The sequence below is a fragment of the Eucyclogobius newberryi genome, unplaced genomic scaffold, assembly GCF_026437365.1.
Source record: "Eucyclogobius newberryi isolate DKJ021-1_F unplaced genomic scaffold, fEucNew1.0.hap1 SCAF_13, whole genome shotgun sequence".
NCBI classification, from domain to species: domain Eukaryota; kingdom Metazoa; phylum Chordata; class Actinopteri; order Gobiiformes; family Gobiidae; genus Eucyclogobius; species Eucyclogobius newberryi.
Genome location: NW_027315757.1, coordinates 23,748,324 through 23,768,434, shown reverse-complemented (window position 1 = coordinate 23,768,434; position 20,111 = coordinate 23,748,324). Strand labels below are relative to the sequence as shown.

Sequence of the window (20,111 nt, the reverse complement as noted above, 5' to 3'; positions counted from 1 at the left end):
TGTTAACTTTGGGAGATTTCTGAAATTCGAGCTACAGTTTGCAGCTTCGCCGCTCAGAGACCGTGACAGGTATCAATGTAATTTGAATAACTTTTGATGTCCCACTCCTCAGTAGCATTTTCACCAAATTTCAGCTTTTTAGGGCCAACGCCCTGGGAGGAGTTCGTAAAAGTACGACGTTTGGAAAAACTCCCGAGTCATGCTTAGCCATTTTTGAAGCAATATGGCCAACATTTGGTTGGGCGGACGGCGTTGCCGTAATAATATTTTTTACTTCTCTTGTCACCATCTACCTCTGCGCCAAATTTCATGATTCTACGATCAGATTTTTTTTGGGTCATTTCCCATCTCTCAATGCATTTTTGGTACATTTGGGGGCGCTGATGCGCCAATTTTTTTTATTTTAGAAAAGGGAAATAGCCAGAATGTAGAGAGGCACGATTTTTAGAGGTGTGCAAATTTTTGTGACTTTTCGTCAATGTTCACTGGGTGAAAAATAGGGGGGTTGGTCCCGAGAAGGAAGAAAGAAAGAAAGAAAGAATATTAAAGCCGCAAGCGGCATCCAACGGCCCTCGCGGGCCGCCGGCCTTCCGACTCTGCGCTTTCGACTTGATAAAGATGGCGCCCTTATTGTGTTCTTACTGTGTTGAATTAAAAAAGAACTTGACAGACGGCGACACATTGGACATGGCCAATCCAGTGCAAATCAACACAAGTGTCAGTCAAATTTCCTGCGCCGCCGCACAGAGACCGTAGCACTTGGAATATAAATATGGATAACTTTTGGTGCCCCGCTTGTGTAGATGATATTTCCCAAAGTAAAGCTTGATCGAGCTATTGCCCACGGAGGAGTTCGGTAAAGTGTGAAGCGTAAATGTGAACATTTCATAGATTTAGCGTTTTTCCCATTTGTGACAGTATATTTGCGGCTCCACCGCACAGAGACCGTAACACTTAAAATCAACATATGGATAACTTTTGATGCCCGGTTTGTGTAGATGATTTTCCCCAAATATGAACTTGATCGGGTATTCGCCCTAGGAGGAGTTCGTTAAAGTGTGAAGCGTAAAAATGTGGTCATTTTAGAGATTTCGCTGTTTTCCCATTTGTGACATATATTTGCGGGTCCGCCACACAGAGACCGTAGCACTTAGAATCAAAATATGGATAAGTTTTGATGCCTCGCTTGTGTAGATGATATTCTCCAAATATGAACTTGATCGGACAATCGCCCTAGGAGGAGTTCGTTAAAGTGTGAAGCGTAAAAATATGGTGATTTGAGCGATTCTACGATTTTCCCATAAGGATAACATGGGATGTTTCTGTCATCGCTACGGTTACGCCGTACAAAATATGACTTTGGCTCTCATACTTTTATGATCAGGATGGCAAATTAGAATTTTGTTCAAAATATCATGTCATTTGGAAAAAAACTATTGTTTAAAGGCCACTCTGAAGGCCAAATAGTCAGAATTCTGGGAAACGTTTGCGGCTCCGTCGCACAGAGACCGTAAAAGCTATGCTTAAAATTTGGATAACTTTAGATGCCCCACTTGTCTAGAGGACGTACACCGATTTTGAGGTCGGTGGGCAAAACGCACTAGGAGGAGTTCGTTAAAGTGTGAAACAGAAAAATGTGGATATTCGAGAGATTTAGCGGTTTTCCCATAGGGATAACATGGGACGTTTATGTCATCGCTACGACTACGCCGTAAAAATGAAGGCATTTGTCTGATTGGCTTTATTGATCGCGACGCCAAAATAGAATTTTGGGTAAAGTTTAGAAAATGTTGGTAAAACTAATTTTTGACCTTCAATGTTAATTTAAAGGTCACTCTGTAGGGGGCGCTATCGCGCCCATTTCAATTTTGTCATCATAAACTGTTCCAAACTAGAAAGTTGAACAACTGATTCAAATTTGGTCCTAATCGGACTTGTTTTGATCAAATGGGAACAACTTTTAGATCTGCAATATCCCAAAATAAGTTGTCCAACTTTGCGGCTGCGCCGCACACAGACCGTAAAAGGTATCTCAAAAAATTGGATAACTTTAGATGCCCCACTTGTCCAGAGGACGTCCGCCGATTTTGAAGTCGGTGGGCAAAACGCCCTAGGAGGAGTTCGTCAAAGTTTGACGTGAACAAAATGGCTAACACAGCGTGTTTTCATTTTCAAAGGAAGATGGCGGCCATAGGGTAAGTCTGGGGGCGTGGCCACAATAATATTTGTTTTTTGTCCTCACAAGAGGAATGCGTGTTCCGAATTTCGTAGCTTTACGACAAAGTTGACCTCGGGGCGTCTCCCATTGGCGCAATGTATTTTGACTTTTGTCGGTGGCGCTGTCGCGCCATTTTTTTAGAAAAAAAAAAATGGCCCAGAAATTATTATTTTTTTCGCCGATTCTGAATTTTGGGCAAAGTTTGGTGAGTTTTTGAGCATGTTCAGGGGGTCTAATTAGAGTTCAAAGCGATGAAGAACAAGAAAAATTAAAGCCGCAAGCGGCATCCAACGGCCCTCGCGGGCCGCCGGCCTTCCGACTCTGCTCTCTGCATTTTACAGAGTTGGCGCTAACGTAATTGTCTAAGAACTAAGACAGCGACACATTGGACATGTACAATGCTGTGCTTAACCAGTGCAAATGAACACAAATGTTGGTCAAATGTGCAGCTCCAGCGCACAGAGACCGTGACACTTGGAATAAAAATATGGATAACTTTTGATGCTCCGCTTGTGTAGATTATTTTCCCCAAATATGAACTTGATCGAGCTATTGCCCACAGAGGAGTTCATTAAAGTGTGAAGCGTAAATGTGAACATTTCAAGGATTTGGCGTTTTTCCCATTTGTGACATATATTTGCGGCTCTACCGCACAGAGACCGTAGCACTTAGAATCAAAATATGGATAACTTTTGATGCCCCGCTTGTGTAGATGATATTCTCCAAATATGAACTTGATCGGGTAATCGCCCTAGGAGGAGTTTGTTAAAGTGTGAAGTGTAAAAATGTGGTCATTTGAGAGATTTTGCGGTTTCCCCATAGGGATAACATGGGATGTTTCTGTCATCGCTACGGCTACGCTTTACCAAATATGACTTTGGCTCCCATACTTTTATTTTGGGGATGGCAAATGAGAATTGTGTGCAAAATGTCATGTCATTTGGAAAAACTCTTGTTTATAGGCCACTCTGAAGGCCAAATAGTCCAAATTCTGCGAAAAGTTTGCGGCTCAGCTGCACAGAGACCGTAAATGTTATCCATAAAATTTGAATAACTTTAGATGCCCCACTTGTCTAGAGGAGGTACACCGATTTTGAGATTGGTGAGCCAAACGCACTAGGAGGAGTTTGTTAAAGTGTGAAGCGTAAATGTGAACATTTCAAGGATTTGGCGTTTTTCCCATTTGTGACAGTATATTTGCAGCTCCACGGCACAGAGACCGTAGCACTTAAAATCAAAATATGGATAACTTTTGATGCCCCATTTGTGTAGATGATTTCCCCAAATATGAGCTTGATCGGGCAATCGGCCTGGGAGGAGTTGGTTAAAGTGTGAAGCGTGAAAATGTGGTCATTTTAGAGATTTCGCTGTTTTCCCATTTCTGACATATATTTGCGGGTCCGCCACACAGAGACCGTAGCACTTAGAATCAAAATATGGATACCTTTTGATGGCCCGCTTGTGTAGATGATTTTCCCCAAATATGAGCTTGATCGGACAATCGCCCTAGGAGGAGTTTGTTAAAGTGTGAAGTGTAAAAATGTGGTGATTTGAGCGATTCTACGATTTTCCCATAAGGATAACATGGGATGTTTCTGTCAACGCTACGGTTACGCCGTACAAAATATGACTTTGGCTCTCATACTTGTATGATCAGGATGGCAAATTAGAATTTAGTGCAAAATGTCATGTCATTTGGAAAAACTCTATTGTTTATAGGCCACTCTGAAGGCCAAATAGTCAGAATTCTGGGAAACGTTTGCGGCTCCGTCGCACAGAGACCGTAAAAGTTATCCTTAAAATTTGGATAACTTTAGATGCACCACTTGTCTAGAGGACGTACACCGATTTTGAGGTTGGTGGGCAAAACGCACTAGGAGGAGTTTGTTGAAGTGTAAAACATAAAAATGTGGTAATTTGAGAGATTTTGCGGTTTTCCCATAGGGATAACATGGGAGGTTTCTGTCATCGCTACGACTACGCCGTAAAAATTTAGGCATTTTTGTGATTGGCTTTTGTGATCGGGACGGCAAAATAGAATTTTGGGTAAAGTTTAGACAATTTTGGTAAAACTAATTTTTGACCTTCAATGTTAATTTAAAGGTCACTCTGTAGGGGGCGCTATCGCGGCCATTTCAATTTTGTCAGCCTAAACTGGTCCAAACTAGAAAGTTTAACAACTGATTAAAATTTGGTCCTAATCGGACTGGTTTTGATCAAATGGGAGCAATTTTTAGATAAGTTGTCCAACTTTGCGGCTGCGCCGCACACAGACCGTTAAAGGTATCTCAAAAAATTGAATAACTTTAGATGCCCCACTTGTCCAGAGGACGTACGCCGATTTTGAAGTCGGTGGGCAAAACGCCCTAGGAGGAGTTCGTCAAAGTTTGACGTGAACAAAATGACTAACACAGCGTATTTTCATTTTCAAAGGAAGATGGCGGCCATAGGGTAAGTCTGGGGGCGTGGCCACAATGATTTTTTTTGTTCGTCCTCACAAGAGGAATGCGTGTCCCGAATTTCGTAGCTTTACGCCAAAGTTGACCTCGGGGCGTCTCCCATAGGCGCAATGTATTTTGACTTTTGTCGGTGGCGCTGTCGCGCCATTTTTTAACGAAAAAAAAAATGGCTCAGAAAAAATAAAATTTTTCGCCGATTCTGAATTTTGGGCAAAGTTTGGTGAGTTTTTGAGCATGTTCAGGGGGTCAAATTAGAGATCAAAGCGCTGAAGAAGAACAAGAAAAATTAAAGCCGCAAGCGGCATCCAACGGCCCTCGCGGGCCGCCGGCCTTCCGACTCTGCGCTTTTGACTTGATAAAGATGGCGCCCTTATTGTGTCTTGAATAAAAAAAGAACTTGACAGACGGCGACACATTGGACATGGCCAATCCAGTGCAAATGAACACAAGTGTCAGTCAAATTTGCTGCGCCGCCGCACAGAGACCGTAGCACTTGGAATAAAAATATGGATACCTTTTGATGCCCCGCTTGTGTAGATGATTTTTCCCAAAGTAAAGCTTGATCGAGCTATTGCCCACGGAGGAGTTTGTTAAAGTGTGAAGCGTAAATGTGAACATTTCAAGGATTTGGCGTTTTTCCCATTTGTGACAGTATATTTGCAGCTCCACGGCACAGAGACCGTACCACTTAAAATCAAAATATGGATAACTTTTGATGCCCCGTTTGTGTAGATGATTTTCCCCAAATATGAGCTTGATCGGGCAATCGCCCTAGGAGGAGTTCGTTAAAGTGTGAAGCGTAAAAATGTGGTGATTTTAGAGATTTCGCTGTTTTCCCATTTCTGACATATATTTGCGGGTCCGCCACACAGAGACCGTAGCACTTAGAATCAAAATATGGGTAAGTTTTGATGCCCCGCTTGTGTAGATGATATTCTCCAAATATGAACTTGATCGGACAATCGCCCTAGGAGGAGTTCATTAAAGTGTGAAGCGTAAAAATGTGGTGATTTGAGCGATTCTACGATTTTCCCATAAGGATAACATGGGATGTTTCTGTCAACGCTACGGTTACGCCGTACAAAATATGACTTTGGCTCTCATACTTTTATGATCAGGATGGCAAATTAGAATTTTGTTCAAAATATCATGTCATTTGGAAAAACTCTATTGTTTATAGGCCACTCTGAAGGCCAAATAGTCAGAATTCTGGGAAACGTTTGCGGCTCCGTCGCACAAAGACCGTAAAAGTTATCCTTAAAATTTGGATAACTTTAGATACACCACTTGTCTAGAGGACGTACACCGATTTTGAGGTTGGTGGGCAAAACGCACTAGGAGGACTTCGTTAAAGTGTAAAACATAAAAATGTGGTAATTTGAGAGATTTTGTGGTTTTCCCATAGGGATAACATGGGAGGTTTCTGTCATCGCTACGACTACGGCGTAAAAATTTAGGCATTTTTGTGATTGGCTTTTGTGATCGGGACGGCAAAATAGAATTTTGGGTAAAGTTTAGACAATTTTGGTAAAACTAATTTTTGACCTTCAATGTTAATTTAAAGGTCACTCTGTAGGGGGCGCTATCACTGCCATTTCAATTTTGTCAGCCTAAACTGGTCCAAACTAGAAAGTTTAACAACTGATTCAAATTTGGTCCTAATCGGACTGGTTTTGATCAAATGGGAGCAATTTTTAGACCTGCAATATTCCAAAATAAGTTGTCCAACTTTGCGGCTGCGCCGCACACAGACCGTAAAAGGTATCTCAAAAAATTGAATAACTTTAGATGCCCCACTTGTCCAGAGGACGTACGCCGATTTTGAAGTCGGTGGGCAAAACGCCCTAGGAGGAGTTCGTCAAAGTTTGACGTAAACAAAATGGCTAACTCAGCTTGTTTTCATTTTCAAAGGAAGATGGCGGCCATAGGGTAAGTTTGGGGGCGTGGCCACAATGTTTTTTTTTGTTTATCCTCACGAGAGGAATGCGTGTCCCGAATTTCGTAGCTTTACGCCAAAGTTGACCTCGGGGCGTCTCCCATAGGCGCAATGTATTTTGACTTTTGTCGGTGGCGCTGTCGCGCCATTTTTTAACGAAAAAAAAAATGGCCCAGAAAAAATAAAATTTTTCACCGATTCTGAATTTTGGGCAAAGTTTGGTGAGTTTTTGAGCATGTTCAGGGGGTCAAATTAGAGATCAAAGCGCTGAAGAAGAACAAGAAAAATAATAATAATAATAATAATAATAATATTTTTAGCAAAAACAATATAGCCGTTTTTACTATAACAACAAATGATACATCGTTTGAAAGCTCTAAGCCTTCCCGATGCCGCCATGGGGTGGAATCATCATTACGAGCGCTTACGCGCTCGTCACTCCCTATTCCGTCGGGATGCCCCGCCCACTCCCCATAGACTTCCATTGATTTGAGCAGATACAAGCATGGCCCATGCCTTCGGCATGGATTCTCGCATACGGGACGATGCCAGGAGGGTTTTTGAAGGAATGCAGCGCTTCGTGCTGCTGTTGTCAACAATTAGTGAATGGGCTACGCCCATTCACTAATTGTTGACTATTTCTGTCATAGCAGGAGTAAGTATGCATGATCCATGCCTTCGGCATGGGCTAGTTCACTGTACTTGCCAGGGGCGACGGGGCACCAAACATGCGGGCTGCGCCCGCATGTTTGGTAAGACAGTTGCAACGCTGCCTTCGGCAGCGTTGCGGGAGCAATAGGCCCTCCGCCCTGCTGGGGCTCGGGCCTAAATATTCCGATGCGAAAACAATGTTTCCCATTTTCCAAATATCATAAACTATACATTTTCGGAAAGCGCTCGCGCTTTCCTACCTCATGGTGTGGGTCCCTGGTCACTGACGGATACTTTCGTTAATTTTAAGTGGGCTCCGCCCACTTTGTGTTTTTGGCCCTCTATACAGTAATAATGTTCAATTTTTGCATTGCATGCTTATATGCACGGAACATGCAAGATGTAAAGTGCTCGTTTAGTGCGCTCTTTTGCACGGGCTTCGCCCGTTTACAACGGTAATGTTCCATTTTCCTACTACTAATTAGTATGCACGGGGCGTGCGTGAGTGAAGGAGTGCGTTAGTGAGTGTTTGTAAGTGGGCGAGCGCCTCGCGCTCGATTTCGTGCGCACTACGTGCGCACTTTCGCAGCCGTGCTTTGCACGGCCTTACGAGATTAGTAGGCCTCTCGCCAGCTTGTGGCGCTCGGGCCTAATAAATACTGTAATGTATATGAACAGTATATATAGCAATTATATTATTTTTTGTTGAATCAAAAATCCCAATAGCAGTTCGCTCGCAAGGCTTCTCCAAATTGTTGATTTAACCAACAGAAGGTTAGAAAATCAAACAACAAAAAAGTAATCGGTCCATAAAAGACAAAACGTTAACCAACATTCACAAAATGTCCTAGAGCAGTTATTCGCATTACAAATTCTAAAATAAAAAAGGATGAAAAAATACAGTTGTCTTCCCTTTCAGACAAGCGAAAGACGGAGTGTGGAAGAAGCCAGAAGACTTCTCTAATCCAAAGCACAATGAGGATTTACGTAAGTTTGCGGACTTCGACATCCCAAACAACTCCCCTCTCACCATCACCGACCTGAACGGGGGAAACAGCCTGTCCAACTGGAGCCCCGCCTCCAGCCTGAGCCGCTCCTCTCACAAAGACAATCACCCGCCCATCAGCCACAAGGGGAAGGCCCTGGATGAGCTGGAGCGCCGGTCGGCTGCAGACAAGGCGCTTTCCGTGGAAGTCCGACTGGTACAGACCAATATTCCTGTTCATCTGTTTGTCTGTCATGTGCTGATTCACTGAGCATTGCACTTCACGATGTTGAGAATGTTTTGGGTTGTTGAATTAAAATGTCTTGTATATTGATCTGTCACGGTGGAGGAATAGTTTTGTTAGTTAAGAAAAAGTACAGATACGGAGAGCGATGAAGACCTGGACTGATGGAACAATGGCGTCTTGTCCGCAAGAGAATAAAAATGACTCAAATCACTTTCAGTACAACTTTTGTACTTTGGTACATTCTAAACAACAATTTGATACCTCCATTTATCAATATAGAGACAGTGATTTACTACACGTCCAGATTTGGCCTGACTCTCCTGGTGACACTGGCTATGTTTACATTAGGGCTGGGCATTTGATTGAACTTAAGAGATTAAAATTTTGTCACATCTAATTGTCAATGCTATGTTTGGGTTTTTTGTGTTGAATGGCAATGATTCAAAGTCTTTATTGTTTATTTCCTTGAAATGTTTTTGAAAAGAAAATACCGATATAATAGAATCCATGTCTGCCAATGGCCGATAAGTTCTTCCAATATTTTTGGGCCGATAAATGGGACCAATGTTGATAATTCTCCCCAAGAATGTATTATTTAAAATGATTACCAACTTAATTTTGTCCTTTACTTTTCACCGCTCTGCATAATAAAAATAGTCAATAGAAGTACATTTTAGACATCCACAACCCTTGTTTTACTACTAACTCCTAAGCGATCAGTGTAGACCTGTTATGTGCAATGCCATCGTCATATTCAGCTGTATTCAAATGTACCCAGATTTAGGCATTTTCATCTAGTATAAGTCTAGTTGTAGATTTATCAAGGATTATAGGAAATATCTTCTTTCAGTAATACATCACTTTGTTGTTTTGTTTCTAAAATGCTTGTGTTCCTCAGGCGGCGGAGCGTGACTGGGAGGAGAAGCGGGCCAGTCTCACCCAGTACAGTGCCCAGGACATCAACCGTCTGCTGGAGGAGACTCAGGCCGAGCTGATGAAGGCCATCCCTGACCTGGACTGCCTGGCCGCCAAACAGAGCAAATCCAACAGCCCCGCCCCCATTTCCCAGACCCCCCACAACTCCCAGAACCCCCACAACTCCCAGAACCCCCACAACTCCCAGATCCCCCTGTCGGGATCAGCCACACTAGAGCACCGCACAAGCAAACCCCAGCACAAGCTCACAGGCCGAGAGGGAGGATCCAGGCGTGGTTCAGGTGAGATAGTGGGAAATCTGGATTGTATGCAGCTTTTATCCTCTCCGGCTGTGAAATATTTGTCTTTGAACAACACGTGAAGGTACTAACTAGATTCTAAGGCTGAGATTAATCATGCAAATTTCAAAGGCAGTAACAACATTGTGGCCTTTGCCCCCAACAAAGGATCCAGTTGTATTATTAAATGAATAAAATCTGATCATACTCTAGTCTACACCAGTGTTTTAAAACAATGACAACACATTTTAATTGATAACGATGTATTTGAGGGGAATAAGGTAAAATAACACAATTAACCTCTTGAATTAATACAATTGAATTTCATCTGGAATGTTTTGTGAATTGAAATACAGTCGGGATGGGCCGCTTGCATGGTTATTTTGAGGGTCTCAGACTGAACATTTTGGAAATTCTTGGTTTAGATCTACAGTATGCAAATGTTTTCTTGAATGTATGATTCTTGTAGTAGTCTAACATTTAATATTTCCTTTCCAGCTCATCCAAAATGTTAATACTCCTGAACCTAAAATGTGAACTCAATTCTGATTTTTAAACTAGAAACATTGCGATTGTAATACTGGGCCTGAAAATATTTTCAATTTGATATAATTGCAAAACTGTTATGCCTAACTATTTATATTTTTTTTAGTTTGATTAGTTATTGTTGTACAACGTTTCCTGTGCTAAAATGATCAAAATAAAAGTTGAATGTGCTTGGATTCTTCAAAAAATCCATATTTTTCTTTTTGATAGATGAGTTGACAGTGCCTCGGTATCGCACAGAGAAACCCTCCAAGTCCCCCCCGCCTCCCCCACCGAGACGGAGCTTCCCCTCATCGCCCTCTCCAAACCTGACCAGTCGGAGCGGAGAGCCCCTTGTTCCCGGAAGACCAGTGAAGGTGAGAACAACTAAACTTATGGATTATTTTGAGCCAATATGTTTTCAACAAATGACTTTCTAGTGGGGGCGTTACCCCCACTTAATATTTGGTATTATTTATTTTTAAAATCCACAACAAGGTCCACAAATCTATCATCAAATGAACTTCTCTCTTGACAAAAAATATACACCAAAATGTGAATCTGAAATATAAACAAATTCCTTGCATGATTGTGTTAACATATAGACATAGTTTAGTCTAATTTCTCTTCATTTATTCATTAGTCTGTACCAAAAATGTACAGATTTTTTCCAATCTCGAATGATACTGATCGATTGTTACTGGAACTGTTAATATTCCCTGTGTCTAAACAAAACATTATTGACAGTACTGTATTTAAAATGCGCAGATTTTTTTGCAAACATGCAGTCTTAATTTATTTGGATGTCCGACTCTTATGATATTTTAAAGGACACTTTTAACTATGTTCTAACATGTTCCTCATCAAATACATACCTGGAGGAGCATTTACCTTCAGTCTCTCGAGTTTAATAAATCCTTGTTAGAAAGTCCTCTCCCCTCCGAGCGTCAAAAACATTCCATTCTGAATCTCCTCGATAACTGACATTTTCTCGATCTGTGAAGTGCCTGAATGTTCTCTGCTGTTTTTAAAGTCCATAAACCATCGCCAGACTCGCTCTGTGAATTTCTCATATCTTAATTACGGTCAACTGCATTCTGGGACCAGGAAGTGAGAGGCCATCTTGAAATGCATTGAAGTCATAGATTTACGTTAGTCTTAATCTGTGTATAATTCCCTCTACAGCCAAAACGGAGCAACAGCAGAGATCCAAATGTAATTTTGTTTATTATAAACAATTTGTTTTTTTGTTCTAAAACATGAGATTCCAAACTAATGGTACTCAAGAGCATGTTTAAAGGCTAATAATATAAATAATTCATCATATTTCTCCTTTAATGATTTCTGCGTTTGGATTAGACCGTTCATCAGTTTTTACATATGAAGTGGCTGGGAGTATTTAGGTTGTGTAATTGCTATTCATGGCAAATAAAAATCCAAAGTGAAGTATAATTTTGGATGTTGGAATGAAATTGGATAATGGGAGGATTCTTACTGTCACTGTCCTGGTAGAAGTCAGAGTCCGAGGAGAATGACGGCCCAAAGCCTCATTCAAAACTGAGGAGGACCATGTCAGAAAACCCCCGCCCCGCCTCGACTCCGCCCACCTTGGCCTCTGGAGACAGGGAGGACCGAGAGGAGGACAAAACTGCTGCTGAATTAGAGGTACAGTAAAAATCTCAATGGACTAGTGTGAAATGAGGGGGAAAATTAGCTCTTTTATTATGTATGATACGTTCACAACTTTCTGCCGCTGGCTTCGACTCTCTCTTTCCTCACCACATGTTCGAGCAGCGGGTGCCATATGCCGCCCCCTTCCCTTGTCACTGGGAAACCCCAAAGATCAGACAGTGCTCAGTCACACACATCAGCACGCAGGGCTCACAGATCAGTCAGGCAGATGGACGCAGACAGGAGATTTGAACATTGTGTGCATTTTGTAGTTTGTGTTCAATTATCACCCTTTTGTCCTCAACAGCTTTTTGAGAGAATTCCAGTGAGGCTAAACCCTCATTCAATGCCCTTTAGTTTAAACAGCAGCCGCCCAGAGCTGAGGGAGAATGTGAAGACGGAGGTAAAGTTTCTGAGTGCTGTGGGCTTTACTCTTTTATCTAAATGTTTTGTCCTTCGATGTGGACAACGTGATTTTACATAAACAAATGACAAATTGTATAAAATGATCTACTATCTGCCCAATAAATCTATTTTACCTCGCCTTACAGCAAAGTTAACCATCATGATCTTGACTTTGCTCTTAGTTAGGGTGTGGGCAATATTGACAAAAATGAATATCTCTTTCAGAAATGTGTGAAAACATGTCTTTAAACTTTCTGGCTGAGGAATATTTTGTAATCAGCTCTTTTTGTAGTATTACCGTATTTTCTGAACTATAAGTCGCACCAGCCAAAAAATGCAAAAAACATGAGTCGCACTGGAATATGAAATGTGGTTGCAAGTGTGAAAATAACAAATAATATCACATATAAGTTGCTCCGGAGTATAAGTATAAGTCGCACCCCGGCCAAAACTGTGAAAAAAGGTGCGACTTATAGTCCGGAAAATACGGTATCTACATTTTGATATATATATATATATATATATATATATATATATATATATATATATATATATATATATATATATATATATATATATATATATATCTATCTATCTCTATCTCTATCTCTATCTATTCTTTTTTTTTACAATTTGTGAAACTAATAATACTTCAGCATTTGCTTATTTCAGTCAATTTTTATGGCAGATTGCTCATCAACCTTTTTTGAGTCATGGCACCATTATTTTGGTTTAAAAATTCCATGGCACACCACCCAATAAAATATTACCAAATTACACCGTAGAAGCCACTGGGGAAGAAAAATGTTTCCTTTCCCCGGTGCCTTTCAATTTGGCAATGGTAATTGTTATGCATTCTCAGTTGGTCTAGAAGTTGCCCAGGACACTCAATGGTAAAATATTCAATTAAATGGTTGTATGAATTAAGTTAACTGTAATTGGACTCTTCTCCAAGGCACACCTGGCACTACCTCAAGGCACACTAGTGTTGCCGGCACTGAAAATCCGGCCTAGTAATGCATTGTATTCACGCACAGCATTATTACAGCATTTATTATACTGTTTATGGTATAAAAACATTCACTCACTGCTTATTGAAGTAAAAACATTGATTTCCTAAGAGACTAATTACCACTGAATGTTGCTTTTGTACACAAGTTTCACACACTGAGCAAAAATGAAGGGTTGCTGTGGTGATTTTCCACTCTTGCAGTGCCTTTACTGTTATTTTAATGTTTACGAGATGCCATTTTGTTTGTGCATTAAGCTGTAAACAGTGTCATTAAACTTTATTTCCATTATGTTTAAACACGACTTCCTCATTGTAGGGAAGGCGCATGTCGGCTGTCCCCCAGATTGTGTTGACAGAGTGCTTACCCATCCCCATAATGGATCCGCTCTGCAATTTAGCGAGTCCCTCAAAAGCATGCGAGCATCAGAACCCTGCATTCAAGCTATCATCCAAAAACGCCTGCTACGAAGACTTTGTCGTACCTGAAAAGGAGGAAAAACAATTGGTTTTGCTGTTGACAGATGCGGAAATTCGAGTACTTACTTCCCTTGATATGGAGGAGCTTAAACGGACTAGACGAGATGGCATCCGCACTGTAACCATCTCTCCGAAAACAAGTGAATTGTCTTGTCAAGAGCTCCTGAGCGAGCACCCGAGTCTGGTGGTTTTTCAAAAAGAACAATCGGCAATAGACGCTTACAGACGACTACATGGCATTTTGGTTTCAACGAGACCAGTACCAAAACCGAGAATAAAGTCATTAGCTTCTTCGGGTCAGCTGGAGATATTAGTGGAGGGTCTAAAGCGAGGAGGCGAAACCGGGGAGCGAGTAATACAACTTAAACTCACACACGGGTCAACCGCCGCCATCGACCACCAGAGGAAACCAACGCAAGCTGTCTGCCAGACGACCTACAAGCGGCTGGACAGTTTAGAGGAGACGATCCGTGAGCTGGAGAACACTCTGATCGAAATCGGGGGCCAATCTACAGTAGATCAGCTTTACTTTGACTCCGTGGCCATTACCAGTCCGGGACAGACCTCCGCCTGCTTCTCTTCCGAGACCAAGAAGCCTCCCGTCCCACCCAAGCCGACGTCTTTCAACCGAGCATCAATCCAGGTTTATTAGCTCTTCAAGCCTGTGTTTTTAGAGCTTTCTCTCGTCTGCTCTTCTTATCTATGGGTGACTTCTGGGACTTCTTGCCATTCAGCTTTCTGGTGTCTGTCCCCTGATTAATTCGCCGTCAGATTTGATTGGAAATGAAAAATGTGGCGGGGTACAGATAACAGACTTGCCTCGCTTGGTCATTTTCGTCATTAGTGTTGATGTTGTAATCCTGCTGCGCTCTGAGCTGTTAATTTGTTCCGTATTGATCTGTCAAGGAGTCTGGTCTCTGTTTGTTGAAGCTACTTTGTCTCACCTTTTGTTACAGTTAGCGCACTCTCGATATTCCTCTGTGGGTGCAAGAGCTCTAATTTCTTCGGGCTATTTCTGTTTCTGCTCATGAATGTCTTGTCTCTCTTTGCTGTGCACTGAATGGGATTAAATGTCATAATTATATAGGGAACACATTTATCAGATCAAGCCACAAGCCAAGTGTGTATTGTATTCATGGGTTTCAGCTCATACCATTCAAAGATATCATGTTTTGATGTGAATTGTTAGTTGTAACCTTTCACCATTCCGAAACTCATGAATATAAAGGGCACCTGAAATAAATCCTATGTAACATGCAAAACAAATGTGAAAATACGTTTAAAAAGGAAAGGTGCACTATGCAACTTTTCTGGTGGGGGGTTCCTGCCACCTACTTGTTTCCATGGAGATGTTGCTGCTATGTTGCTGCTATGTTCCCTAGTAGAGCATTAAACTAAACGCATCAATCAATCAATTTTGAAAAAAAAAAATACAAAAAATAACCTGTAACTTTTCCTGGTGGCGTCCCATGGAGATAGAATTTTAAAGCCATTCTGTGGAATATTTCAGGCAAAGCAAAAGCATCTCTATGGAAACAGGTTACATACTGTAGTGCATCTAACTTTGCGATTTAATTTTTTTGAAGATAAGCTATTCATCACTTTCATTAATAGTTTACCTAAACACAATATTCCTACCCTATAACTCAATTTTAAAAGTAGAGAATTAAATATATATTATAACACTTGGGCAGCTCAAACTGAATACAAACACAATGTACTTAATACAAAACGTGACTGCTCTACTACTCACTAAACCTTCAAGTCTCATAATGACCACAAACTGACCCACACTTCCAGACGCATTATGCAGTCTCACCCCCAGTTGACTGCAATACAACAAAGATGAATCTCAATCAAAACCCGTACAGACTTTCCACTTAAGCGGGCCTCCTTCGACACGGAAGCGCTTGTAGCTTTGCATGTAGCCCCCCTCTCTGGGCAGTTACATTTGACAGTGTACCCTTCATGGTGAGTTCAGGCCCCTCTGATGTACAACCAGGCAGAATTCCTTTGGGCACCGGCTGAGGATTACAAAGTGTTCACGCATTATTTCATCACTCCAATTTCCAACTCTTTTTTTTTTTCTTCTTCTTCTTACATTTGATCAAACCAAATTTACATTGACAAGGCAGGTTAATATTGGGACGATGTAATTTATGCTTTTCATTAAGAGTAGTCTCTATGCAAATGAGTGCTCTTGCCTTGGACTTTGAAGCCGTAAAATTGTGTTTTTCCAAAATTAGTTTGTAATACATGTGTCCTCCATTCTGGGTAATTGGAGAGTTAGTCTTTAGTAGTTACCAGTAAGCAAAAGAACTGTGTGAAAAACAGATGTTAGACTGAGGCAACCCTGGAGACCAAAGCCTTGATTAGATGCAACTTTATTTTCAGTAAAACTAGCACAGTGCCACAAAATTGGATGGGATTTTTTCTTGTATTGATCAATTCCATTTTTTTTTTTTTTCAAAAACAATAAATAAATACAAAATATAATGCAAGATCAAATTAGACTTAAATCTGTCACCAACTGTCCAGGTAGAGCAAAAAATATAAGGCTCCAGTACTATTATGTGACGATGGTTGGATGCAGTGCGGCAAATGAACTGAATAAATGTCATGTAAAGTGTAAAGTGATTTAAGTGAAATCTGACTTTCAATATTAGTTCATGAACATAAACAAGCCAAACTTTTAATTAGTACCTTTAACACACACAAAAATAGTCTTTCTTCCTTTCTTCCATTGTTTAAGCTCCAAACCTAGGACCCAAGCTGATGATTAAAGATTTGAAACTATAGGATCTCAATTAGATTATAATTTTTGATTAATTGCACAGCCCTACTGCTACAATACTATTTTGAACTATAGTAGTATAGTGTTGTACTAGTATTGTTGACGCTATACAGTGGTCTATTAGTGCAATAATCTGAAGTGCAATTAGATAAAGATAGATCAATTCTAAAAAGACAACTTTTTTTTTTTTTTTTTTGCTAAACCTGGTTTCATTTGCACTCATACAAAATATTCTTAACATTCCAGTTTGGTGTTTATTTAAGATGAGCTGCGAAGCGACTTAGCAGGAAAAATCAACTAAAAGCAAGTTGCATAGCTTTATTTTGACTTCACATCACAGATTTAAAGCTATGATCTCAGGAAAACCGATCTTGCTGTGTAGATGGAATATCCGGGTGCACTGTCCGAGTCGTAATTCATTTTGTGTCGTTTCTCTTCTCCTCAGGGAGCTAACGGCACCAGCGCAAAAGTGACCCACTCCTCTGCCACGTCCAAACTGAAACACCTGCAGCAGAACAGCACAGACAAGACTAAGAGCGGGAAACGAGAGGAGATCCAAAAAGTCCAGGGCCAGCAGCAGGTACAGTATTAGACTAAACCAAGGAAACAATCGGGTCATTTTATTTGTTGTCGTCAACATGAAAAAGGTACACAGCATTTCTAGATGGGGAAGAAATCACTTTTATTTCAAGTTTGGTGAACGCTAGTGACAAGATATTTTAGTTTTTTAGTAGTATTTTGCTCTTGAGCTACTTAATATCCACAGTCAATATAAATACAATAAAGCAGCATTCAACAGTAAATATTTCACAGGTTTTTCTCAAACGTCCTCAGGTAATTTCAACTTGTACTCAAAATGTATACTACAATAATGTAATGCAGAAATTGTTACCGTCAGAAATGATGCCTGATCCCTGAAAAAGACGTACAGTGAATATTAAAAATGAATTCATGACGGCGGCGCAGAGGTCACCCGTAGGGCATCTGCAGACCTTCAAAGCAAAGTTTGAAATCCAGTGTAAACCTGCTCATATCCTCGTCAGATTCAGCTTGGGCAAACTCCGAGAGCCCAGCCAAATGTACTGTGCCGCCTACTCTACATTTTACACACCACATCAAGCTAAAAATGGCCATGACAATCACTCACCACCACCTCTGCTTAGCTCTTTCCCCACACCAACTTCCTTCTCTGCTCCACTTTGGGGCTCCACATTTTTTATGAAGTATTGAGATTAGATTTTTGACAGTATTGTTGTAATACTAACATTTCAGACCCAATTGTGGACATTTGAAAAGGCTCGACACTCGTTACAGCTGATTCCACAATGAAAGAAAAACACAAATTAATAGCACTTTCAATAAAATGCTGTCTTATACTAGTTCTGGCTATAAGGCTAAATTTTGGTCTATGTTCACTTTTGTATCAATTATTCAAATTAGTTTAGTATCTATTAGTATCTGGATATCCATTATCTTGCTACCCCAATTTATGAAAGCACGGCCCCTCTCCACTTGGCACTAACACTTGCACAAAAGCGATTAAGTTGCTGAGATTAATTATGTTTCAAATAAATGGTGACCATTAGTCGAATCAAAATGCAGAACACACTGGCGCAGCTTCTCATTGTCGCAGTTTTGTGGGCCTACATCAAAGAATCCTCAGTAGACAGTGTCCCGCTGAGAGACGCGTGGCAGACAGGTCAGGATTATCTCTCCAATTAACCACGCCATTTTAATACGTCTGAAGATAGGCATAATTATGATGACTAAACATATCCATGATTATGATACCTAAAATACAAATGAGCGTGTTTCTGTGAGTCATGGACACTCGGGACAGAAATGTGAACTATTGAACCAAGTGAAGTCGCTCACGGTTTATATGTAGCGTCCATAAAATAGTGATAAACTTAATTAGTTAATTAGTCCATTTTAAAGTTGTGACACATTGATTGTTATTTTTATTAATTCTACACATTTTTATTCTCAATGACTCTTATTTTCACTGTTTTTATTAACTCTAAAATGACCCACTACTAAATATTATGCCAAAAGATATGTATAGCACATATTATAAAGATGCACAATTTATTTACCATAAAAGCATGCTTATATAAATGTATTTTATTTATGTTTTCGTCATTTACTTAATAAATAGTGTCCAGTATCTAATTCAATATAGTTTACTGAATAAATGGACACGTTGTACTTATTGTGTAGTCTTCATTATGATACATATGTGCATTATATCTACATGCACATTTTAAATTAATTTTACTCTCCATTTTTGTTCTCTTCTAAATTGAAAGAACTAGAGCACTGAAGTGAAACTCTATAATCTCTAATCCCAGCACACTACCTGAGAGTGCATTCAAACGGTGCAGATTGAAATGACTTAAAAAGCGTAGAAAGCGAGGCGGATCCAGCCGGTGTAGCTTTAGGCTCCCCCGTGAAGATGGGGAAAAAACCTCTGCAGCGCTATGTAATAATCTGCCACTCACACATTATTCAATATCATTCTTCCCTCACCATTTTGCTTCTATGTCTTTTCTTCCTAGTTCCGCTTTCTGAAATCTGGCCTTTTCTCCTTTTCGCTCCTTTATGCTCGACCCTTTCAATCTCTGCAATTTGAAAGCTGAGTGTTTCCTTTTTTCAGCCTGACATTCAAAGGCATTTTCTTCACTGCATACCTGCATACATACATGTGCAGGGAAAGGCATCTCGTACTGTGGTTAAGATAATTGTTGACGTGGGAAGAATGCCACACCATTTTAGCCAGAACTATGACACAAGAGTGAGTAAAGTTTAAGGGTGGGCGTTATTGAAAAAAAAAAACATCAGAAATATATTAAAACATGGCTGTAAATGTCTTGGTTAAGGTTCAAGTGTCAAATGAAAGGTTAATAGATTGTCAATTCAACCACATACCTTTTAAAGCCTACATTTTGATGTTGTATTATCTAAAAAGATGATTCAAAAATATACAGCTGCAATATTTGACAACGGGAAACTTACACTAGTATTTCAATTTGCATTTGCACAGTTCAAAAGTCTTGGTTATTCTGTTCAAAAGCCGTACGGAAAAGGATTTCAGTGCAAACTTGCAGAATAGTTTACCAACGTTATACATCAGAATTAAGACATTATTTTTTTGAAGAATGGTCAATACTTCAAGCATATTCTGTTAAGGGCAATATTCAAGTTTAAAATATGTGTGAACAGTTGTTAAATAAAACTTGGAAAACTATTGGAAAATGAACAAAACTAAAAGAGAGATAAAACAGTTGGATCAGGTAAGTGGTTCAAACTGTTGTTCTTGGCAAACAAGCCAAAATAAATAGGACGTTATTTGGAAAATAAACCCAGAGTTGATAACACTGAAACAGACAAATACGTTTTGTTTATCTGCTGCTTATCTTTTGAAATGACAGGCGTAATTTGCACACAGCATTTAATAGCTCATTTTAAATAAAAGTTTTGCAAGCATAAAGTATTTAATTAAAATGTATTCTATTGG

General features: G+C 40.2%; 1 protein-coding gene across 2 annotated transcripts in view; it reads left to right on the top strand.

Annotated features, from left to right (window-relative positions):
- srcin1a (SRC kinase signaling inhibitor 1a) overlaps window positions 1-20,111 on the top strand; it is a 134,288-nt gene that overhangs the window by 111,272 nt on the left and 2,905 nt on the right. Inside the window, exons 14-19 of one of the 2 annotated variants that reach the window (XM_072442988.1) lie at window positions 8,184-8,466; window positions 9,395-9,713; window positions 10,467-10,612; window positions 11,748-11,900; window positions 13,640-14,443; window positions 17,040-17,174. In XM_072442988.1, the coding sequence (XP_072299089.1) occupies window positions 8,184-8,466; window positions 9,395-9,713; window positions 10,467-10,612; window positions 11,748-11,900; window positions 13,640-14,443; window positions 17,040-17,174 (1,840 nt within the window). The remainder of the gene's footprint in view (window positions 1-8,183; window positions 8,467-9,394; window positions 9,714-10,466; window positions 10,613-11,747; window positions 11,901-13,639; window positions 14,444-17,039; window positions 17,175-20,111) is intronic. The other variant, XM_072442989.1, reaches the window with a different exon arrangement.